Source organism: Pleurodeles waltl, chromosome 3_1 (assembly GCF_031143425.1).
Source record: "Pleurodeles waltl isolate 20211129_DDA chromosome 3_1, aPleWal1.hap1.20221129, whole genome shotgun sequence".
Taxonomy (NCBI): Eukaryota; Metazoa; Chordata; class Amphibia; order Caudata; family Salamandridae; genus Pleurodeles; species Pleurodeles waltl.
The window spans coordinates 1,894,569,260-1,894,594,882 of NC_090440.1; the positions used below are offsets into that span (position 1 = coordinate 1,894,569,260).

Sequence of the window (25,623 nt, forward strand, 5' to 3'; positions counted from 1 at the left end):
TACAATCAGAAGTCTCTATCAGATGTCACATCTCAACGATTCCTACTTCTTTGGGCTCAGACTTGGTCTAGTTTTAGTAACCCTTTGCAGTCTGTTGTTCAGCACTGTTTCAACACCATTCTTCTCTTGGTCTGTTGCTCTGCTAGTAACAATTGCTTTTGCTATTCATTCTCTTACATTTCCAGTTCCCAAGTTGTACTCTGTTAGGCAACTTCTCTCGGACTGTTGGAGTTTTCTTTATCTTAGCTCTTGCTGCTTCTTTGTACTTTGCCCATGTCCATGGGGTGGGGAGTTATTTTGGTTTTCAGCTGCCTTTAGGGGAAAGCAGGCTCCATTGTGGACCCCACTCCAGGTTCTTGGCCTTTGCACCTAACTTTGTGCAGTGTGGGTTTCGGGGATTGCACTCTTAGTGTCTAGGAAGGCTGGGGGTCTGAATTTACCCCTTGACTCTTCTGGAGTGCTTTGCTTCAGCTGTAATTGTTTCCCGACTGGCCCAGTGATCCGTTTTTGATCAGCTCTGCATACAGTTGATACACATATGTCCAGGGAATGCCACCAGAAAGCAGGCTGTGTGGTTCATTGTGTACAGGTGGCATTTTCAGACACTTTCTGGGTTTTCTTTGACCAGTGTAATTTCCTTCTTCTCGGGTCAGATTTTCTTCTACCTTGGGCTCATCAGTCAGTGGGTTGTGTAGTATGCCTTTCTGAACATCTCTCTATAAGACAGACTTTGTAGCCTAATGGTTATAGTCCCTGACTATGGAACCGAATGCTGAGGTTTCAAGTCCAGTAATAGGTAGAGGCGTTGTCTCCTTAGAAATATTTCCATTGGCAATCAAATTGCACTCGCAAATGTGTCAGGATTCTGTCTTTTGATTAACACTGCATGTTTGGTCTCTGGTGGTACATGGAGTCTGGCTATTAGTTGATTTTGGTGTGCTGGCTTTATTTTCTTATGTGTCATTTTAAGTTTGGCTTGGTTGGCTGCTGCTGGCTCTCTTAGACTATCATTTAGTGTTGGATTCTGAGGAACTCTATGTTACTCCCATGCCTTTCGGCCCTTAACTTCTTTGTTTTCGGTCCTTGATGTTTGTCTCCCTGGTTTCAGACGGAAGCAGCTTCCTTTTTGTTTGTGTCCTGCAAGAATTACGGTGGCCTCTGCAGTGCGCCAACTCCCAAATTGTGGGTGTTTGGCCTAAAAGGGGTTCATAGTTTCCTCCATGCGCTGTTGCCTACTCCCTCTAGTCTAACAATTTCAGAGCTGATGGGGTTCAGTCTCAGGTCAGTGTATCTATTGACCTGCAGAGATTGTTCTCCTTTGCTGCATATTCCTAGGATGGCTTATTTTTATCCATCCTGCTTGGGATGCTTTGCTGCCTAAAGGGGCTTTTTTAGTGTTGCCATGCTTTTCCTAAGACAGATGGGATAGCTCCTAATTTCTGACGTGTTCAGATCAGGCGATACCTGGAGGTTCTAACTACTCAGACACCTGACAGAGACTGGTGGCAGTTTTGCTGGATTTCTTGTGTTTTTTCTTTATCAAGTGGCCCTGCTCTTCTTGAGTTCTGTGTTGTGTTCACTTTTTTCGCTTTTTCTACTCTATTTCAAAGATGTGGCTACTCTTGTTGCAGGCATTCAGTGAGGGATGTTCACATTCAGCTTTGCTGTCTAGGGTTGGAGTTTCAGGGCTGGTATGAGGCGTTTGGTAGCCTGGTACAGCTTTTCTTTGCATTATGGATGAACTGACAAGCCACTGCTATTCAAACTGCTTTTAACTTGACTTGAAAGGCTACCTTGCTCCTTGTATGTCTGTTCGGTCTTTCCTATTGGGCAGACATTGGCTGCCACATTGGCAGTGCTGCAATCTGATGTTCTCTGTATATGCTGTGAAAGAATGATGGGAGTACTTTTTAGCACACATCCACAGGAAGGGGTCTGTGGCCATAGGACTGTAAAAATCTCATTATTTAGCTTTGGACAGTGTTAACAAATGGGGGTCAAACTTTGTAGTCTTCTGAATGGCACAACTCCCAAAAGAACAGAGGGGGCAAGGTGAGGGACTCCGGGACTGGCTGGTTCTGCACCAATAAAGCCTGGGTTGCTCTGACATTGCATTTTTTCGGACTTTGGGTCTGCAGGTCTGGGTTGTTTAAGGTCATGCTTTTGACTTTTCTGCCAGTCTCCTGAATGCCTATTCTTCTGCTGCCTCCCCTTTCCAAAGTGGTACATCTTGAAATGTTGTTTTTCCCCTTTCTGATCCTATGTAGTCTATGTTGCTGCTTCCTCCATGGTGGTCTCCTTCCAGGGGGTCTCCTATTTGTTTTATCCATTTTATGGGCTCACCCTTTTGGTCCGCAGCTGGGACTTCCTAGAGGGCCTCTGTGTGCCAGCTAGGGTCTCTCTGAAGGTGTTCACTTCTCTGAGATATCTAGTTCACCAAAATAGGCTCAGTTTGTACCTTTTTGTTCAAGTCTCTGGATTTGGGCTCTGCTGCTCATGCCGCTTCTCGGGTCCCTTCCTAGTCTCTCACACTCTGCCTGTCGGGTCTTGGTTACAGCTACCTTCCTAGCGGGATGACATCTGTTGGCCACTACCTCTAGCCTTCCTCTACCCATGTCCTTTCTCTCTCCATGGGCATTGAGTCTGTTTCAGCTGATCACTTGGTTTGGTTGATTTCCTGCTTTGGTTTGGAGACTTCAGTAGATCCTCATAAGTAATTATTGGGAAGAAGAAGAAGAGAAGGTTGGGATTATGTCCATACTATGTGGTTAACTCCTTTACACGCTCTTTTGTCCTTCATGAAATTTATTAATTTCCACACTCACGTCCGTGCTGGGAGATGACAAATTCTATGGACCTTTGTTAAGGTACAAGATGTGCCCACATATGTACTCCCTTTTATTGTGCCATTCAGAAGGGGAAGAACATAGGGAGATGGCTACCCATGCAATAGAAGATTTAGATAAAACTGAAGCCAGGAGCTTCAAAGGGCTGTTGGTGACAGAAAGCAACGCGGAAGAGGGTGTGTAACGGAGATTAACACATGTAATCTAGGCATTAAAGGGTTCTGACCTGATCTACACTTTAGAGATCACTCATTCCCTAGGACTTTGTAAAGAGTAATTCCATTCATCAAGCTTCAGTAACAGGTAACAAAAGAAACATCATTGTGCTTTCAGTTGTTTTATTTAGGACTTGTAACAAGATTTCTTAGTACACAGCAACAGTTAATTCAAAGTACAATTAAAAAACATTGTTCTGTCCTCCAGTCGCATGTGAAGTGGGTCAATGGCACACACAAAACATAACTGGTGGCAAGATGACTACCTAGACACCATTATCTTATTGTTGTCCAGATAAAAATAGCATTCGTATTTTTCAACAAAATGTCCAAAAATGTGACAACCACGAAGGTGGCCATCATATTCATCTGGGGGAGGAAATCCTGAACATACTGGTTGAAAAAGTTTGCTCTGTTAACATTTAGTGACATAGAAGGCATCCACAAATGCTTTAACTGTATCAGCGATGATAAATTCAAAAGCACAAATCACTCGTGTTTTGACCGGAGAATGCAGCCTTTTCATCATCAAAATAAAGGACCTTGTACAAATATGTTGTTCAGTGGCGCTGTTCAACTAGCAGCAGACATTGAAGAGGCAGTGCATCCTTAATGAAAGGCTCGGTATTTCAGCAAATTAGAACAAGCTTACGGTATAGCAAAAATGTTCTCACCCAGCCTGTGGTTTTCAAATCCTCTTGGTGGATCTTTTACATCACAATGTTCAAAAGAGTACAATATAGAAAGGGGGAAATCATACATTTGAGGTTAACAAATACAAGAAAATGCTGCTGAACAGGACTCGGAGGCGCATGCGGAAGCAGTTGCCCTGAACATCAAAAGTTTGGTACAGTTGGTATATCTGACGTATCCCAACCAATGCCATCAAGTAAACATTTACTATTGAGCATTGCTCCTCACCACACGAAGGCTAGGTAAGGCCACTTTGGACGTACAAATACAGCAAACTTGTGGGAGCTCTCACCTTTAACAAAAGAACTGGTGGTGAGCACGTCTTTTAACATGCACTTGGCTTAAGAAAGGGCCTCTTTCATGAATGGCTATGATGCAGGGAACACAAACATCATGCTTTTTGGTAGTTGTCCAAAACTGCTTCCAACAAAGCCATGAATTTCCTTAAAAGCCTGACAGTGTACCAATCACTACTATATTCTTCAATAAATTAGTGTGCATGAATTTTATCTGCCAGCTTTAACAAAATGCTACCAGAAGCTAGATCTTCAGAAAACCTTGCCAAAGATGTGTAGCAGACAACTACAATATACTCAATAATACTATGTGGTCAATTATTTTTTCAACTATTAAATTAGAATCTTAAACACTCAACACTCCTTTTGTTGGTATTTAACAGCAGCATCAATAACCTTTGATTGTTAATTTTGTATCTAACAGATGTGAAACCAGAGTAACATTTTTAGGAGCGTTAAACATATTCTTCTTTTGTCATATCACCAGTTACAAAGTCTATTAGAACAATTTTAATTCCCCTTTCAATAACTATTAAAGTAATAATATGATCCTAGTAGAACCATGCTTAGAGGGTAGGTACTGGCCAATTGAATCACTATCATAGTGGTAAAGAGAGCGATCTGATGCTAGAGAGACATTGCAACAGCTGTGTTGAATACATATATAGCTTCACAGTAGTCCTTTAGGAGAGCTAAATGATTATACTGAACTATGTTCATGAAGCAATGGTGGTTTATTTCCAATACTCAATTTCAGCTTTCAGTGTTCAGGTGGACCTTCTTATCTGAAGTCCATTCTATTGCCACCTCGAGAACCTGCGAACGGCAGCTGTCTCAGTTTCTAAATTTAGTTAAATACCTAAGTGACAGAATCATCAACCATTATGTACAGCAGTCCTGTTTGTAAAGGTCAAGTCTCAGGCAGCTTGCATTATTCATCGCCATTCTCTCTTGAGTCATGGCCACATTCATGTGGAGGTAAATGACCTCGATGATCAGTTAGTTTATTCAAGATATTATGTTGGTGAAACACAACTGTTTAAAACGGAACCACACAAAGATGAAATTGGTTCTTCATGGATGCCCTAGATCCAGGATACAGGATAATGAAGCCATAGAAGCCAGTAGTTTCACCATCCACCCTTGCTTTAAAAATACTGAAGAAGCCAAATAGACACAAAGCCGAACTATGCAAGATGCACGGACATTAACATTCTGCATTGCCTCCAAAGTTCAGTGAGCACAGTCGTAACATTTTGCACAAAATGTATACCTCCTTTTGTAGGACAGAAATTATTTTGTTATAGTCCAATTGCCTTCAAATCTGGACTGAGTCAATAGTCTTCAAATGGGCCCTAATGGAGCCTTGAAATGGTTTGTAGTATTCCAAAAAGTGGCATGAAAAAAGGGGGAAAGAGGTGGATATATCAGTTACTCCGCACTGCATTCCAGTACTAAAGACAGGGATGTTCAAAGCACTTTGAATTATTCATCAAGTCTTTCACTTTCAACCCACATTTCGAGAGACAATGCACTAACAGGATTCATCATGGACGTCCAGATATGCAAAGTGCAAATGCTGGAGATATCTCCTTTCCAGATAGTGGAAGCTATTTGTCACAACTATGTTCTAAGATGCAGTACTCACTCTCCATTAGCATTAGGGTGAATGATTGACATAGGTTTCACATGAAAGTTAAAACTTTCTCATCATGGCTTAATGAACATTAACAACAAATTTAACAAGCTAATTATTAATCTCTTTGGTGGGTGTGAAAGGAGGCAACTGCGACTACAAAATTCAAATCACAATTACACTGCTTTCAGTATGATTCTTTCATGAAGAAATGTACATACTAATGTTCTATTCATGTGTGTCCGATAGCATGCTATTTAAAATAAGATATAATGATACACACTCATCTACATGAAATAGTGTATTCGAGGCCCTGCATCACATGATGGTGGAGGCCACACAATGACTATGAATGAGCCCTACCAATGACTTTATAGGTCATGCCTTGAACCAAAAAAACAGTAATGCATCCTTGGGCTCAGCAGATTTAAGTATTGGCGTTCGTCATATTTCCGTTTACTCACCAATCACTATGACATATTCACTTTCTGGTTCAAATGTGCATCTGCCTGTTTGTTACAGTTAAAGCAGTAAGAGATTAGGTGTACTGAAGAACATTAGATTGCACAGATCGTATATGTGTGGTTTATTTTCATCAATTAGTTAGGTGTCAGAAAATTACCAAAGCAGTTCTTTAGGCCACTGTACTGTCCTGCCGTAAACACTTTCAGAAGCCGGTGATTAACTATGGGACCATTAATAATTTTCTGTTTTACTGTAAAACTAAATAGCAAGATACTAATCCTTATCTACAAAAACACATTATGTCTTCCAAACTGCTGAGGCCTGACATACATATCATATGGAGAAGATAAATCTGCAATACATCAATTTAAACATGCAGTAACTTTTGCTTTCTATGGAAATAATGTTCTCTGGACTATTTTGAAAACTTCATAACTGTGGGCCATTAATTTCACTGGGTATGAGTATTGTTGAAGGAACGAGGTCAATTTACAGAAGAAAGAAACTCAGTCTTTCATGTTAGGGAAAAAAATGGGACATAAATTAAGAAAAAGAGGGAAAAGTGACTCACTACACTCATTTAACTCAAATAACGTTGAACTGTTAGGACTATATAACACTGACTGTCTCAAAGCCAAGGCAGCCAAGATCAACCAAAACAGTAAGGCATAAGGTAAAGTTCAAAGGAACTGATTTTGGACGTGGCTCTTAATTCTTTATGCTCTAAGATTTCACAACCATGTGTGGAAAGATAAACTTTAAAAAAAGAATTGAATCTTGTTAATAAAAGTTTAGCGAAGGAGCAGTTTAAAAGCGTCGAAACCAGCTTTACTTCTCATATGTGTTGCAGTAGCCTGAGTTGATGTACTGGGGATGGGTATGAAGCAGCCGATGTGATTCACACTAATGCAGGAAAAAGTCCCCACTCGCAGAAAGTTTGAGCTCAGACTGATAGTGGTGTTTTATTTATCTAATAGTCACCAGGAGCGTAAGAATGAAGCAAATACTACAAGAAAGTGGTACAGAGACTAGGAAAATGGCTTGCAGAATCCAACTTTGGCTGAATGTTATTACTTTTGGTCGTTAGGAAGATAAAGAGAAAGATTTCTTCATTAAATCCCAATTATTTAGATCTATTTTCAGGGTCCAACAATTCCGTTCAGGGATTCCATTTGAGTGTAAAACATGAAAACGTTACAACTCAATGCATTTTCTTCGGACTTGTGAAACTCTTACCCTCTTTCTCAAATCAGGTGGCAAATTCAAAAAGGGCTTGTGTCGATATTACACTGGAAGTAGCTTTAGTTTAAAATACTTTGCAAGTAGAACAATAGGATAGTCACTGAGGGTAATACAATTGGCAGCATTAAATTGCAGGAGAGAGACATTAATATTTAAATGCGATGTGGAGGCAGAAACCGAAGTAAAGTCGATTGGGAAGTAAAAAGAACAATCCAACTCTGCCAATTCAGGCACACTGGATAGTCTTAAAACATTCTTTAAGAGTGTTCATGGACAATACCTCCTTTTTGTTCCTCTAGTAGGGTGCAAATGCATTCATACCACTGCTAACACGTCATATCTCCATGTCAGAGAAATGCCGACAAAGTCAGTTTTAAAGTTTATGACTGAACAGGAGAAAAGTACATTTTCCACTTGCTACACAAACTGTACTGCTGACCCACCACGTTTAACAAGTCTTTTGAAAGTCAGTTTATATTTATACTGGAAAGTCAAGTAAGTTTTAACCCCAGATTATGTGGGTTGTTTCAACACGTTTAGCTGTCACCATTCACCACATGAAACATTACCATGGTAAAAACTCGCAAGTCTACAATTCACGGCAAATGAATGAATCATTCAATCAGGGTTTAATTTCTACATGGATTTGAGTCTGGCATGTGCCAGAACAATTCAAGATTGTATAGCTACAGGTCTCCGCAAACATGCCTTAGGAGCTTCTCTGAAGCATCTGACTGCACATTTCTAAACAAAAATAACTAACCCAGAAGAAGAAGAATAAACTGGAGGTCACGACATCATTTTTTTTGGCTTTGTTTTGTACACATGTTCACTACATACTAAACGTAAGGTCATTGTGTGTGGATGCATTTGAAGTCCCTAAAAGGATTTATCCTGCTTTTAAGATCAGGCACATTGTGTAGGATGGCCTTAGAAGTCACCAGAGAAAAGACTATTTAATGTCCTGGAAGGTTCGAACTGATGTGCTTATCATTTTCACATGTGCTGAATTGGGTCTGTTAAACGATTTCACACAAAAAGGTGCTGTGTTGCGTATCATCAAATGGTGTGCTCAGATCAAGGGAATAGCTTCACTTAACCGTCCAGTAGGCAGGCAGAACTCTTCGGCAGCAACAAACTTACCATTCACAGCATGTGGCAAGAGTTAACGTGCAACAAACCTGTCATAGAAACGGTGAACAATTGTAAATAATAAAAGCTGCTTTGAAACCTATTTCTTACACGTCCCGAATATATATTACGTCCCATTTTGGACGTTTTGTGCAAAGTGTGAGCGCTCTCACAACCGCTCGCCACCGGAGCCCCTAGACTGGAAACTCAAAGGGACCTACACAGGTCAAATACATTCTCCCCCACCCAGTCACAGCATTTAGAGTCTAACTCACTGACGGGATGTTTGCAGTTTTACTTCATTTTACCCAGTGGTTACAGATATCAGGAATATAAAAAAGGACATTTAAAGAAGAAAAAAAAAAAAAGTAAACGAAGGCATCAGAGAGTCTAGGTCCATCATTAGTCGATTAGTCTGCAGTCATTTTGCATCAGGCCAGACCCATTTCCTTTAAAAATATCTAACGAGTGAAACCAAAAGTGTAAAAAAGATAATAAGCATGAAACAACATTAGTACTGCATATTAAAGCACACAGCCTAATTGTTATGACCATGCACACATGCCACCCAAGGAAAGAGGGATACAGAGCCTGGGCAGAAACTGAGCATCAAACGTTTGTGCCTTTGTGAAGTTGGGACTCGTTTATATAGTTCTGTAAGCAGAATGTGTCCTGTGTAATTAATTCCACGAGCGTCTGATTCTTCCACCACCTCTGCCACTCTTACTATCCCCAGAGGAAAACATGACGTACACAAAAAAAACACACACACACCCCCTACAAGACAATCACACTTATGGAAGCATTTCTCCAGAACCCTTAAACTGTGATTAACGAACAAAGCAGCACCCACTGGTAAAACTGCTACTGTCCACCTCTGGCATCACAGACTTACTTAAACCGGACTCCTGTCATCCCAACTGCTGGTTCAGAGAGGTGACCTATCCCAACTGCTGGTTCAGAGAGGTGATCTATCCCAACTGCTGGTTCAGAGAGGTGATCTATCCCAACTGCTGGTTCAGAGAGGTGATCTATCCCAACTGCTGGTTCGTAGAGAGAATCTCTCCTAAGTAGCGGCTCACGGACAGAATATCTCCCAACTGCTGGCTCACAAAGACAATATCACCAAATTGCTGGTTTACAAAGAGAATCTTTCCTAAAAGGCAGTTCAAAGAAAGAATTTCTCCTAACTGCTGGCTCACGAGAAGATCGTCTCAATGGAGGTTCCCAGACGGAATATGCTTCAAGTGCTGGCTCAAAAAGAGAATCTCTCTTAAGTGGCAAATCACTGGGAAGATCCCTCTTAGGAAACACTACAATGCCTATTCCAAGAAGGATAAATCAGGTTCCAAAAGGAATCAAAGGGAGGATTTAGATGGCGTGCGAGGCCGAACCGAATTGGTAAACTGCATCGTCGAGTGATGGTTGTTAATCTGGAAAACAAAATGTCAATGGCCATCATCTGAAAGCTACACCTTGGGAGAAAGACATCCTGACCCAGTCAATTTGAGCACCAGCTAAAATAAGCTGGCACATAGGGAATGCCTAAGGCAGTGCAAGATGTTGTTCACGTATCCCGTATATATTCAGCTTCAATAAAACTGCTTATATGTGTCAGAAAAAGCAGTAGGGTACTGTTATCTAGTTACAAATATAGCGTTCACCTTTTGAAATCCAGCTGCTAGGCAGCAAATACTTCCCGTACAGACCTGCAGAGGCAATGTGCTTGGGAGATCTATTGCAGTCACCTCAGACACGACTGAGATGCAAAATGAGAACTGCCATTAGGAATCTGTAGGGCAACTATACATCGGATTAGAAAATTAAGCACCTACACCTCATTCAATCTTTTCACAATAAATGGGATTAAGTGAGAACATAACCTTGGAGCTCAAAGATTTAGCTCACTCAAACTCGTATCTCATGGAGATGTGCAAACAATCTGGATGTGAATTGTCCTGCTTGCACCACAGGGCACTCACAGTAATGTTTTTCCTTCAAGTTCGCAATAAATTAGACCTACAATTGGCAAATCATGCTATATTCAATGGATATTTTAAACTAGTTGCTGATACTTGAAAATACATTTTCCCAACCAGAGCGAAGTAAGAGACCTTGACTTCCCATTTCGGCATTAAAACTGCCCTTTAAGCTCCACTGAACTTGTAAACCTGGTTTCACCATCAAGATTAAAATTGTGCTAAAACTAAATTCTTTGGTGACAGCAGACCAGGACTCCCATCTAGTGGTGCTAGTGCAGTCGACACTAGCATGTCGTTTTATATTACAGAAGTCCCCCAAAGGCCGGAAACAACTATGAATTTGTACAAGCAGCATTTTAATCAAACATGAAAGGAAGGAGAGAGACAAATTGAACAGAACCAAGCTGCACATTTACGTCCACTGATCTATTATTGCCAGACAGCTGCAGAAGTGGTGGATAATGAGCTGCCAGTGTCAAAATAGAATCTTTTGCCACAAATTACAAGAGGGCATGGCAGAAGAGATGGCATTATATAGGTTTCCCATCTGCCCTCAACACACAGCCCATCTTCACCTTACCAGTACTAGACACCATACAAATGCTGTGGTTAATCATCCGAGGTCAAGTGAGCGCTGCCCTGAGAATACCCCAGCATCTCCGCCATGCCATGAAAAGGCAGCCTCAACAGAATATCAAGGTTTCAACTTTCCAATACATTGGTGGCTTCACCAGCCCTTCCATTCTCAAAATGGGGATATGAGAGCAAACTTAGTTCAAGAGAAGATGCAATTTCAGCCTCAACTGGCAGAAGGAAGAACATTTCGTTTAAACCATGAGTACCATTAATGTGATGTCTTAATAATGGAAAACATAAAATAATGGAGTGGTTTTAACCACAATAATCCTTCATTCAAATTCACTTGAGTGGCCTAGATGGGCTGGTGAAAATCTGGGATGCCCAGACTATTCCGCAAGTGAGGTACAGGACTGCACCATCATGTAGTCGTCACTCTGAGTAGTGCATGATGGACTCCACATAGTTTCCTGGAAAGAGCCCAGTCACACCGTTCATAACACCTTCGTACCAGCCATCATCGTTTTTCTTAATGACATAAATAATGGCTCCTTCCTGAAACGATAACTCGTCCTCCTTATCCTTTGAGTAGTCGTAAATCGCCACAACTGTGAAACAATAAAAGCAAAAGTAAGTTACAAAGGAAAGAGAAACTCAACAGCAGGGATGAAAGATAAAACAACACTTAAAATAACTCATTGTGTCGTCATGCTTGGTAACATTAAAACATTAGGACTACAACTACAGTGCACAGCCAAGTTCCTAAAATTACCCCAGACAAATGCTACAAATAAGGTGCTTCATCCTAGAAAACATGGGTGCCTTAAGAAAATCCGTAATAAGAGAACGTATGGCACCGGTCTGGTTAGGTGGCAACAACTGATAATATTGTTCCATCAAAATTTGGGAAAATATCAAAAACTAACATCCAGAACAAACTCAATACATTCACTTCTACCAGAAATTCGGGAAACCAGATTCAGCAGAACATGTATTAATAGCTAACTGTGCAAGAAATAACAGCCGAAAAATATATCAGTATGTAAAAGATTTCGGACAACAGAAAAGGAAAACTACTTATCTGTTAATAATAGCTTTCTAGAGAGTTGACAGCCGAAATACATAACTTTAGAATATAAGCTCTAAAATAGAACCTCTTAGAAATCCCCCAAATATTTATTTGCAATACAACTACAGATGCTTTTCATCCTGCCACTTTTAAAATTAATTTGAACAAATAAGGAATCAAAAAAGCAAAGTGATGTCAACTGCAGTCTCATACAAAATGGTGACTGCCTCTTTACATTTTGTTTTTAAGCTGAATGACGCTATCTTGGCTTAGAGATCGGAGCACAAAACGGCATATTTTCTCTAGTCTTAGATATGCAGCCAGGCTCCACGAATAAGCGGGGTGGGGATTGTCGGTGGGCATTCTCCAATGAAAAAAATAGTTACTGTTATGGTGACTCCATTGTTTTTAGTGTTGTCTCCTTTCCATTATCAGGTTTGGCTGGACCCTACCAGTGCAACAGAAACTACAGATGTCAATTATCAGAGCTTTGCGTCCAGTACAATGTATGCACATAAGCACACCTCATGTGCGATACGCTGCCATCCGTAGCCACCTAGTGCAAAAAAGCGAGTCTGTGATTTTGGATCTTGGCCAATGGATCAGCATGAGGGCACTGATAACACAAAAGAGCCCAGGGACTGAGAGTAAGGGAGTCATCCTTAAGGTGGCATTATACTACTTAGGTCCTGCAAAACCTTATTCTCAAGTTTGTCCTCAAATTCCACAGCAAGTGTGAAATTAAGGAAAAAAAAATTTCAGGCAGGTAACACTTAGGTAAACAGATTGCGAAGAACTTACACAAAAATGTTTGTATCGCTGCAGAAGGAAGCTTCAAGAGCCTAGAGTTGGAAGAATGAATAAAGGGTTGCCTACATGGCTGTCAATTATCTGGAGGGTGCATCTATGGACAATACCACAGACCGCGGGCATGATGACGCTCAAGTAATGGGTGTTGTGCTCATGCGAAATATAACAATGAGCGATAAAATACATTATCCTTCTTGCTCTTGTGGAAGTATGCTTGCAAGTTCAGTGATGCTAGAAGAGCGTAAACACTCTCCCTCCAAGGACACAAAGCATTTCTTCTGAGGGAGGAGGATGTAGTTGCCTCCTGAAGTAGATAGAGAGTCACAAACCAAACTTGGAAAGACCAACCAATAGCTAGCAGTATAATTGAGCAATATGAGCACTCTAATCTTTTGCAGGAAACCTGCAGAGCAGGAAGGTCGACGTTCAATACTGTCACTGTCCCATCTATTATCAGGCAGTTTCCCAGAGATCCATCTCAAAGCTCATCCAAGAAGCGGACCTAACACACATTGGTTTTTGAGGGACTAGAAAAGGCCACTGAGAGATGACTCCAGACCTAGAAGATGCTTTTAAAAACGTTCCAAATAATTTCTCATTCCTGTTGCAATGGAAACACCTTCTCATCCTATATGCTCAGATGTCGTCAGTCCTAAAACTGTGGGAGGCTAGCAGGAACATTGTGTATTATATGCCTCCTTCACATAAGGCTACTGCAGCCAGCAGATCTGCAGGCAGTGGATGAGGCCTTAAATATGTTGGAGCTGAAAGTAAACTTAATGTGAAGAGGACATATCCCACAAGGCACTGATGGAATTTCCTGCTATGTGACACATGCTTGCGCACTGAAAAGTCAGTTGCGACCACAGGCTGCAAATTAGCCAGGTTGTGGGGGTGGTGGGGGGGGGGGGGGGACCTGCCAGAAGACTAAGCGCCTGTTGCATCATCACAAGTTCAGAAACAAGCTTTCTGGATTAGTTTGGGCTTGACTGATCATGCAATAGCTTGCCCCAACACTCCGCTAGATGGAAATGTGGGAACTGCATACAGTACTTGGCAAGGGGAAAGACCCTATGCATGACCTGAAATCCCAGAAGCCCGTAGAAATACCAAGCTGAAAAGGACTCAATGGTTAAGCATTAATCAGCTGTTTGGCTGATATTATACTCCCTGGAGGAAGCAAGGATTGCCCTTGTGAATTCAATACTTTTAGATGGCACCAAGGAGGATCTGGGAGAGTTCAATGATAACTCAATATTGTATAGGGTTGTGCGTGCCTGCAATGACTCAGATTCTGCTTTCTCTCTTGATGCTGCTTAAAAGAGAATCAAATTACAGATTGTAGTGGAACTTTTACTGCCTCAGAAAGGCCACAGCTAGTGCCTAGATCTTATCAAGCCTGAGGGTGCAGCATGGAAAATGAATGGAACCATGTAATGGTAGTGTTGACTCTCCGCTGTGAACAAGTATTACGTCTTGTGATTCTCCAGGTTGGATAGATGATCGTAGATGCCCCGAAGGCCCACTGAGCACATCCAGAAGCTTAGCTATCAGTACAGTAAGGGACACACCATGTAGCCCTTTAAATTAGATTTCTGCAAAGCTGCATGCCAGCACCTACACCAAAGTAAGATTCTAAAATTTCAACAGGTGGAAGAACTGTTTCAAATCTTCATGTATTCTTTGCAAGAAAATAGTGAGATTAATATCCTTAACTCTTTTCTAAAAGTACGGAATAGGATGAAGACTAGATAAAAATGCTCCATAAAGGTAGAGCCTCTCTACCTCCTCCTGCAGAACTTATTGAAATGCCAACTGGTGGCGGTAGTGTAAGTTATAGAGCACAGTTGTTAGTCACCACTGACTGGACCATTTATTTGTGGTTGTTTGCACCCAGTTGTGATGGAATAACCAGTCGGCCAAGTTCTAAATCAGGCCCTTAGTCTTTGTTGAGGATGGATAAGTTGGCTTGTTCATCTCTTTAAAAGACATCCTCTTAAATGTTGGTTTTGTTAGGAAAAGGATTATTCATATAGGGTCTTGCAGCAGAAGGAATTCCTAGTGTTAGAAGGAGCAAGAACTCCGTCCACTGAAAGAGGAGGAGGTCTTGAAAGTACCACATGTATGGCAATTATCAATTTAGCTATGAATATCATATACTGCTCAAAGACTTCATCATCCAGTGAAACTAAGGTTGATGACTTTATCCAGGGCCACAAACAAAATATCTGATGCCTTAAAGAATTGTCATTGTATGGCTAGAAATGTATTCATGGTCCTAGTCAGCAGCACTGGTTAAGTCCCTGGACATCAATGGCTTCCTTGCTCAAGTTGAACAAAGTCCAGTGGTAATGAGGTGTGAACCTGTGCCACAAAAGTAGTCCTCAACTGGCCATGATGGCATTGGCTTTGGCCTGTCTCAGGGAGCAACCACTGGACAGCTATGTTTTCTTGATGCATTTCCCAAGACACTTGTCTCCTCAACTATCCGAGAGTACACTGCTTTACCTTTCAATGAAGTTGCCATCACCACAACATCCTGATGCTCCCCAAAACAAATACTTGTGTTTCCATAGGAGCCCCGTATTTCTTATCCCAGGGACTTTGTGGCTGTAGGCTCAGAGTAAGTGAGCCTGCTACATGGGCTGGGCAGCCTTCTGTAGAGGCGTTGTGGCTCGCAGCAGTGCAGAGATGCCCTAATTGCCCGGTGAGATTACCAAGGTCTCACTGGATAGTCCTTCCACCCAACGTCTTGGCCTCAAGTGCTTAGTAGCACCTAATTTGATGCACATCTCTTGATCAACATTTGGATCCTCGAGCAACCCATGTGGTAAAGAGTAAATCTTCAAGTTTGATCCAATGCCTGCATTGTCCATCTCACATGGCATAGCTGGAAGGGTCTGGATTTTAATCATGACTGCAGTTGAATGGCGACTCAAGGTACCAGCTGGAAATTGGGGACTAGATATTAAGTCAGGAGCTGCAACGGTAAGTGAAAGCTGCACCGGTTTTTGGATTCGAGTGATCTGGATGAACTCCGTGGACTATAGTATAACCCAGGAAGGAGTCTAATCTGAGAATCGATGAAGCTTCGGAGGAGCTGGGCAACTCATTTAACAGCTGCTCTTGCTCCAGAAGATCAAGTAAAGTTGATGGGTTCACCAACCTTTCACATAAAATGTATCTGACTGAGGATAGGACTGATCGTTTCTAAAGTCACCTATTTGGATTTATCTTTCAGAATATATTCGTGAATGTATATTTCCTGTCCACAAGGAACTTTGTTGTATGTAACAGTTTCCACCCATATAATGTTTCTGCAGCATCAAGGTTTGAGTCTACTGCTTCAAAAGGACTAATTGGTGGTGTGAAACAAACGCTATGATCTGTATGATCTAGTAAACCATACTTTGTTTGTGGTACAAACAAGGTATCGAGTGAGCACGGTGCCAGTGAGGAATGCCAAATCCTTATCATGAGTTAACTGCTAAGAAGGTTAATATAAGTGACCTGTGAGACACCTCCACTAGGAATGTATCTTTTCTGAGAAAGTTTGGGCAAAATAGTTAAAGAATCATTAATGTAGGAAGCATCAGTAGATACATACCACTAAAGAATTTACTACAATAAAGCTAAACTCTTGATAAAGCGACAGAGGCCATGAAATTCATGGGCTACATGATGGAATAAGAGTGATGATGACATCTAGCATAAGAATTTGATGCTGTGCTACTCGAAGTTTTTCTGATTTTAGTATTTCAAAGGGTTGTTTTCTGTGAGGAAATATATTGATTTCTTACCTTTAAAGAAGGCGCGTAATCCTTTTTATAACAAGGAATGACGAATGGGACGATGCATTAAGACGAGTGGAGATTCTAGATTCTTATCTGAAGCACTTTATGAGGCACTCACTCTTACACGGGAGCGCAATTTAAACTGTTTTAGCCTTCATTTACCACTTGTGAATAAAATGTTTAAAATGTGGACGGAGAGAACAGGAACGTGCTAATGTTAAACACTTAAATTCGGATGGTTGCTCTCAGGGTATGACTCGGGGTGTGGCGTGTGGGTCAGGCTGATTTATGTGGAAATTAGATATCTTGGGAAATAATGTTATGTTTGTTCACATGCTCATACTGTCCCTTTTGTATTGCAAATACACTCACTAGATCCTATGCAGTGAAGTTACACCGAATCGATAAGGTGCTGTAAGTCCCAGATGCTTCAATGCTGCTTTAAGCATAGATTCAATTCAATGAGATCAAATGAACCCACAGAGCAATAGTCACAGTCAGAACTGTGGCTGATGAGGTATGTGAACGACGTATCTTCTTCACACCTTTAAAGAAAGCCTTAGGCCTGATTCCGAACTCGGCGGACAATTTAATCAGTCACAACAGATATCCGGTCCGCCGAAATCTAAATCCCATTGTATTCTATGAGATTCAGATTTCAGCGGACATCCCCATTGTGACAGACTAACGTCCGCGGAGTTCTAAATCAGGCCCTTAGTCACCGGCATTCTAAAAATCTGAATATATTGTCAGTTATATTGTGCTTATTTGAAACAAAACATCATTTAATTTACTATACATTAAAAGCATAATGTACAAGGTATTGATCAATCATTCTCTTATTTTTAGTGTTTTACAATTATTTGCATAGACAGTACGATACACGATTTCCATTTTTCTGCATAATACATCTATGTTTGCACGTTTCCTTTCCTCCTTTCAAAAACATCCCATAAGTAAGTTTGCTAAGCTTAAGTATCCCCAGCAATGAGACTCCAGGAACCAAGCTGCCAGGGGTTGCTGTATTCTTGATGCCATCCTAGGCCCCTTTGCATGGTGAATAAGTGTGAGCAGTTGCACACTCCAATTTCTGCTGGGTGGTATCTCTGCAAGGTGTGAGTACTATGTAAGGCCTGCCCAGTAAGGTGCTATTAAGACTATGGAAAACTCTCACGCCTTGAATTGTTGATTGAGGAAAGAGCGCTATTCGGGAGGTGTGTGTGTCCATATCCTGCACCAACTCATACACAGTGTACTCCTTTGTGAAAGAGAAGAATGAGTAAACGCATCTGGAAGGCGTTTAATTCCTTGGAATGCACGGTTGACCCCTGAATAGCGGTTATGAATTGCCCAATGCCAAATCTTCCATAAAAATGTCAAACATGGACAGGCTTTCGTCTGTCCGTCTTTCTTCAAATACAACCCTTGGTGCGTTGGGGGCAGCACCAAAACACGGAAGGTAAAATATTGCTGGCGCAATATTGTTCGAAGAGAGATACCGGGAGTCATAATATGGTCTGGATTTATAACGCCTGTTAAGTATTAGGCAGGTAGGTCAAGGTCCTAGACTGGGTCGAGGGCCAAGATTTGAGGTTACTGTTGGTGTCAGGGTTAAGGTCAGGACCACAGTTGGATTCAGCACCAGGTTGGGGTCAGGCTCAGGATTATCTCATAATATTATTATTTTTAATACGCTATTTATTTGTATTATTACACTGTCTGCATTTATACGGTAGGTCTATATAAAACATGATATTATTTCATACAATATAAAATATGATAAGCTAAAGAACCAAGGATACACTAAAACGTAATATATTGGTCCCACATTCTGGACACGCCGTAGTACAATATTATTGTACTCGATAAAGCGCCATGAGTTGTCAGTTTGAATCAGCACTGCTCATCCCTTAAATTGCACTGAAAGGTTTTCAACGCTAAAAGTCCTTACCACCAAGAAGTGAATGTTTCATTGAGTATTTTATGTTCCACTGACCCCTTGTAGGTCCCAGGGTTGCTGCTGGTGCCTGGTTCACTTTATTGCACACTACGGAATAACTCGTCTGGACGAAAAGCAGTTGACTACACAGCAGGACAGGCATTGTTGTTCAAAAGGAAATTTCAGCAAAGTGCACATTAGGAATGGACATTTTTGACATCGGACACTTTGATTTGAACTTCAAAATCTACTGCAGCGTAATATTTTATTCACACGTTTTCGGGCTCTTTTTTCTTTCACTTCCCCTAGGCACCTTCTGTTCGTTTATTTCTTGCACTGAGCACTTGCTTTTGTGTTGAACGATTCTATGAAGCATTATATAAATGTTGATGATCAGATATTTACATGGCATATCCAGTCGATGTTTAACGTGTTTCTGCGTATAACGAACAGGCATCCACTACATTGAGAATAATAATTACTAATGAAGCCTCATTGGAACACTGTTGCCCGTGGGTCCCTGCTTCCAACATGGGCTAAGGCTCTTCTCCTGCATATATTTACTATTTTATTGCAACAGGCATAGTTGGGGGCTTACCTAAAGAGAGAGGGAGCAGAGAGAAAGCAGAAGGAAAGTAAGGAAAAAAATGAATCAAAGACAGCAGAAGGAAACAGACGCGAGGGAGAGGAGGGGGACAGAAACGGATGGAGGGAGACAGAAACGGATGGAGGGAGAGAACATTTTGTGCCATTGCCGTGTTTGCCAGGGTTGCTTTTGGTTCCCAGTCCAGCGGTGCCTACTAATGCTCACAACAATCCTTTCTATAGGGATAGCAGTGAGGATGTCCCCCCCCCCCTCCCCAAACAAGCTGTTGGCACAAGAAAAGAAGCACTTTGCTGATACTTTACTAGATTTTTTTTTTAATGAATTCCCCTTTACCAGCCAGAAATTCAAATATGGGTACACCTGTATTGGTTGACTCCACAGTACTGCAGTAGTGCTGTCAGGCATTTTGAAAAACAATTTAGGAACAGATTTTATCCCACAGGATGTCACTTTAAAATGATAATATTTTCCCTCTGCTACAAGTCTAAGGCAATACCAATTTTCATACGAATCGGAATTTGAAAATGGGCATCTTTGGAGGTCTAAAGTGGGTCGACTTATGGCAAGGTGGCCGTTTCCAAGCTGTGCCCTTACAAAGTGATTTAAGATTCATAAATCTGTTACGAGCCAACGTTGGGTCCATCGTTCCTGTGAGACATTATTTTGAGTATAAAAACAGGCTTCGAACCTCTTATACAAGGATTTGGACTTGATGTATTAGCAGAAGACATTTGTTTGGTCTGATATTGAGTGGTTGATGTGTTAAAGCTACACAATACCCTGTCTGATGACTGACAGCACTTATCTGCCTAAACTTTTCACGTCCACATCTCTAAACGATATCTCCGTCTACTCTTCACTAGTGGGGTTGTCTGGATGCTGTATATTGAGCTGCTTCACTATACTGCCTGAAATGGTTTGGTGCACACCGCTTCGCCCAACTCTTGCACGGAAGGGCTGCTAGTTCTGGCTTTAAGTTGTGGGTATCTGCTGCAATTTCGAGTACAATATGATAAAAGGACATACTATACTGTAGCTGCATTTCAGTAATGTACCTTCCCATCTCTGGCTTTTTGGGAGACTACATGTGCGTGTTCCGATATTTGTTTCTCTTAATTATTCCTAAAGAATGCCATCTTACTCATCAAGTCTTCCTCTCTTGAAACTAAAAGTGCAGATGCTACTGAAGAGGTTATGCCTTTGGCAATTTATAACATTTTAAAGTGTCATCGAAAGATTTTTGCTTTTTAGTTATATTTTTCAACATCATTTCATGTTTTTGTACTCTGAAATGTAATGGTTTTGACATTGAGACTTGATGTGACATTCAGAGGCTTTTCTTTAATCTCCTGAGGGTCATTTCCAACTTGATTGTTTTTTAGTCAAGGTGTGAACCTTTGTCACATTCTTACTAGTAAACCAGTGACAATGTTTTCCATGTCACAGAAGGCGAAATTGCTTATCTTTGCGGACCAACAAAATACCTTTTGGAACAGTTTTGGTGGTCCAGCATGGATGAACACTGCCGTCTCTCAGTGTCTGACAGAGATTTGTTCTCCCTGTGCTTCTTCTGTTCACAGCCTTTCCACCATCCGAGAACTTTTGGTTGGAAGAGAGGCACATTTGCTGCAAACTCTGTAGCCACATGTTTTCGATAGCACTCAGGGGAGAACCTAAAATGAGTTCTCTCCATAACTGTAGTCATTGAAAAGGACGAGTATGCTGGAGTTTAAGTCAGAGAACGTAGACTCTTTGCACGGGTTTCCAGGGAGACACTCTGCACAACTTTTCAGACTTAAAATTATAAGAGTCCAATAGCAGTCTGTGGATGATGCTGCTGAACAATCTGCTACGCATAAAGTGGAATGAGAGAAACAGATTAGACCCGTGTGCCTCCAAAGATTGAGACAGCTTTCTTCAGAGTTGGTACACACACAGCACAGAAACCTTGTAAGCACTTACAATGCCCTTTCAAGCACTGTAAAGGGATGTGTTAGCGCTCTAATGACAAAGCATAGCTCACACTAGGTCATCTGTGCGTACCTCACTTAGGTCAACCTTCAATATCTTTACTTGCCTTAATATTCATGTAATCAGTGTGATAGCATTATAGGCTATAATGTGGCCTACGCAATTTTCTTTCCTCACGTGAACTCTTAGGTCAGAATACGTCTATAATAGGAAAATAATTCCAGGTTTGCAAGCTAGACGTGGTTTTCTGGCAAGCTCCGTACTACTATTTAAAGCTTAACTCTCGGAAGAGAGACATAAAGGCTATTGGAAGCAGCAGTGACTTCTAAAATCAATCGTGCCAGCCAGCTGAAATCCACTGTTGTCCCACTCAATATCGTTTAAGAAGCATTGGCTTAAGGCGAACTTAGCTCCCAAGGGGAGTTCTTTTTAGACACCCTTAGCAAACAAGATTAGAGCACCATATTTCTTTTCAATTTTACGGAACAAACGCATGACTGCTAACCATAATACCTTGTATTCCTGGAGAACCCTGAAAAATGGCAAGCAATGTCTGTAACTGGCGGCTCTGAGGTGCTGAAGTGATTGTTAGAATGAAAGACCAATAGTTCTGCAGCAAGATCTAATAGTTCAATATTGAGCGTATCCCACCATCTAGTGGTTAAAGCCTCAAATTACAACTCGCTTGACTCAAAGCTAATTTGGTATCTAAAACCGATTATCTAAAAGCAGAATGAAGGGGGTCACAAACGCTTTTTTAACCCGTGAATGCACCACGTGGTTGTGACGGACGCGGTTGTGTATGTAGGGTACAGAGCCTGCTTGCGCCTTTAACCTCACGGAAAGGATGGGCGGCTTGAAGATGAATCCGTGTTAGGGTCAACCTGCAATATTAGTTTTAGAGATAAGTAACTTATTTCTTTTACAGTATGGTTGGCAGCGCACAATATACTATGACAATCTGCCCATAGCTTGCAGGACTCTTCCGTCATTATAGAGAAAAGGGTGACATGTTTAAAACAAAACAAATGGATGCATTCTTGCAATTTCGCACCTTCAGAAAGTTTTTGATTTGTATAAAGCTATTATTTATTTTCGGACTAGATATATATATATGCATCACCCTCAGTTACTCTGGAAACAGTCCACTCACCACAGACTGTACTGTTATTGTGCTCTAAAAATGAACTGGAGTTGTAAGGCATCTTGACGTGTAATAAACTAGAACATGACGGTGTGAATGATAACGATTTATTTTATAATAAGACAAGTGTCAGAAGATAAACTAACACCTCGTTTCCTTGCTATCAACGGCTGCATAAATACTTTATAGTGTACCAAGTACACAATGGTGTTTGGTAAATCTCACGTACCTGACTTTGAGACCCACAGTCAACAAGTTACTTTCTGTAGCAACCTTTCTGGTGGTTACTCTATCTAGCCGTTAGTGATAGGAAGAAAGGTGCTCTGATTCATACTTTTAACGGCAGATAACTCACCTTTTGAATGGATACCAAAGCAATGCCTCCCAAAATGTGGAGGGTCGGAGCAGTGGACTTAACACCAGGAAATCCTGCAGGACAGTGTCCAAAATGCTACTCAGTGTGGACTTGAGAGTTAAGACAGTAATGCCAGTGAAGGTGTGGCAGTATGCCCGTGCAGCTGCATGTCAGATGTCCAGCAAAGGAACTCCCCTGGCCTTGGTTGAGTGAAAGTGAAGGCCCTCAGGAGGCTCCTTCTTGACAAGGTATAACACATTTTTATGCAGGGGACGATCGATTGGAAAAAGGCCAGTTTCTGGACTGTCCTTCCTTTCTTAATTCCAGCGAGCATGAACTACATGAAAAGCTGGTCATTCAGCTGGTGGTCCTTGGTCTGATCGATGTACAACCTAACGGCTCTCATGGGGTCCAATTGATGTAGCCTCTCTATGCCTTAAAGGGACGTGGTGTAGAGTGTAATGGACTGCCACACATGATAAGGCAACGCTAACTTCGACAGAAAGGATGCCCGAGACCAAAGTACCAGCTTGTCTGAAAAGATGGTGGTACATGATGGTTGCACTGGCAACACTTGCAATTCACTGACACTGTGCATCAAAGTCTAAGAAATGGAAAGGAGGAACACCACCTTAAGGGTCAGTTGTCTCAATCTCAAAAATAGCTCTGTCTAGACTAGACAGGTGTGCACATTAAGAAGGTAAGAACCAAATTAAGGTGACACTGTAGTATAGCAAACGGTGAAGTAGAAAACATACATAAGCATTTTCAAAAAATTCATCACAACTGATGACTCAGTCGGGAGTGGGGGGCAGGCAAAGACAGAATTTCAAAAATCGCACCACAACCTGTAACTTAAACAATGAGGGCTGGTCTGGCAAATGTAAGAGGACCAAAAGATAATTATCAACCATGCCCAAAACCAAAGCCTCGCCAGACAAAAGACAGAATAAACAGGAAAACATCAGACAACTTGGCCCTGAAGGGGTCAATCTGGCATGTGCCTCACCAACCCATAAATCTGTCCTGACAAGCATATACAATTTTCATTAAGGGTCGCATGGCTGCCAAGATGACATATCAACCATCTCCAAGGATGAGGACCGGGTGTAGAGCCCTTCCCTGTTGCTTCAAAAGCAGTTACTTACGAAGTGACAGCCTGATTGGAGAACATATGCTCAAGCTCAAGAGGTCTGGATACCATAGTCACCGTGCCCAATCTGAAGCCACTAGGAAAGGCATACAGAAGTCCCAAGTTCCACTCAAGACAGAAGAAAAATTAGTCTCAGAGCGATAGGTGCCCTGGAAAATTCCAACATGCAGCAGTACCGACATTGGACGGTCTCAGCAGTGCAAAAAAAGTCACAGCAAGGTTCTCCCCATTTACAGAGTCCTGGTGCCACCTCAGGGTGTACCTGCCATTTGTGATCTGGTAGGTGCTGACATTTTTAGAGTGGTTAAACAGACAGGACCAGTTCTTGAAATTCACTCACACAATGAGCAAGGAACATTTGGTCTTCCTGTTTTTAAACATTATATCCACCACTTGTGTTCTTAAAACAACCACCCATGAAAAATCAACAGCCAAAAACTGTTTACTCCGGTTGGATAGTGTTCACCGCCACCATTTGGGACAGAACCTACCGTTTGAACAATTTCTCAGTTTGAGAAGGAATTGCTCAGAGATATCAGATAACAAAAAACAAACCCAGAGTCTAGCATCTAAACTGCATCTGCATCTAAACTGGAGGCTGGGAAATACTCCCCCCAAGAATAATCAACTGGGCCATGAAGCGAGCTCGCAAAAACAACAGAGAAGCCTTTCTGGACACCCTTCCCCAAAAAGAGGAGGAGGAAAGACCGATATGTATCACAACATGTAACATAGCCTCCAATCAAGTAAGCAAGATTATCAACAAACAAAGCCTCTATAGTGGCTCATTAAATATTCCTAAACCCATGTTTTCACATAAACAGGGAGCGAGTCTTAGAGACATGCTTGTACACATCCACCCACCCAATCTTCGTAGTAAACCAGGAGATATCAACTACCTACCACTACCCAATGGACATTATCCATGTGGGAACTGTAGTGTGCGCCATCTAATAAAGGTCACTAAACAGGTCACCTTTAACGATAGCGCAACATGGGACATTAGAGAGTTCTCCAATTGTAACACTCAGCAAGCAGTATACATGAGCACTTCTCCATGCAACCTACAGTATGTGAGGATGACCACCCGCAAGGTTAAGACTCGCATCTGCGAACACCATATTAACCTGAGACGTGGATGGGCTAGGACTAAAATGTCCACTCATTTCAAAGAGAAAGCACACACAGTGGAGGATTATCAGTGGGTTATCCTAGAACACCATAAAGAGATTAACTGTGAGTCTACACTGTTCGAAAAAGAACAACGATGGGTTTATAAATTACGCACATACCAATTTGGCCTCAATGAGAACATATCTTGGAGCCAGCTGATGAAGTATTAACATCACATTAATCATTAGTCAGATATACATCTCCTGAAATGAATGGTACACCTTGGCAGCGCAAAAGGTCCCATGTCCATCTCATTCCTTTACATTCCATAGTGTCACAAAGAGCAAACCCTCATCAATAAATAGCCACTCACATATAGTCACCATCACAGTAAGGGAACGAGTAACCCTTCATTAAACATAAGAAAAAAACTCCCAAATAATTATCAAAACGATATGTGAATCCCCAGTTCTGCCTCTGTAAGCCCATGAAGCTCCAATGACCTCCGTGCAATTACATGCACCCACAAGGGATACCTACTTTTAGGGTCCTTGCGGACCCCCCCTTCGTTTCACAGGATGCCGCC

At 41.5% G+C, this 25,623-nt stretch overlaps 1 protein-coding gene across 21 annotated transcripts in view; it reads right to left on the reverse strand.

The window, feature by feature from the left end:
• Positions 1 to 3,167: 3,167 nt before the first annotated feature.
• Positions 3,168 to 25,623, reverse strand: part of ABI2 (abl interactor 2) — a 630,778-nt gene continuing 608,322 nt past the window's right edge. For all 21 annotated transcript variants that reach the window (XM_069226020.1, XM_069226013.1, XM_069226006.1 and 18 more), the window contains one exon: positions 3,168 to 11,690. In XM_069226020.1, the coding sequence (XP_069082121.1) occupies positions 11,515 to 11,690 (176 nt within the window). In that variant the 3' untranslated portion in view covers positions 3,168 to 11,514. The remainder of the gene's footprint in view (positions 11,691 to 25,623) is intronic.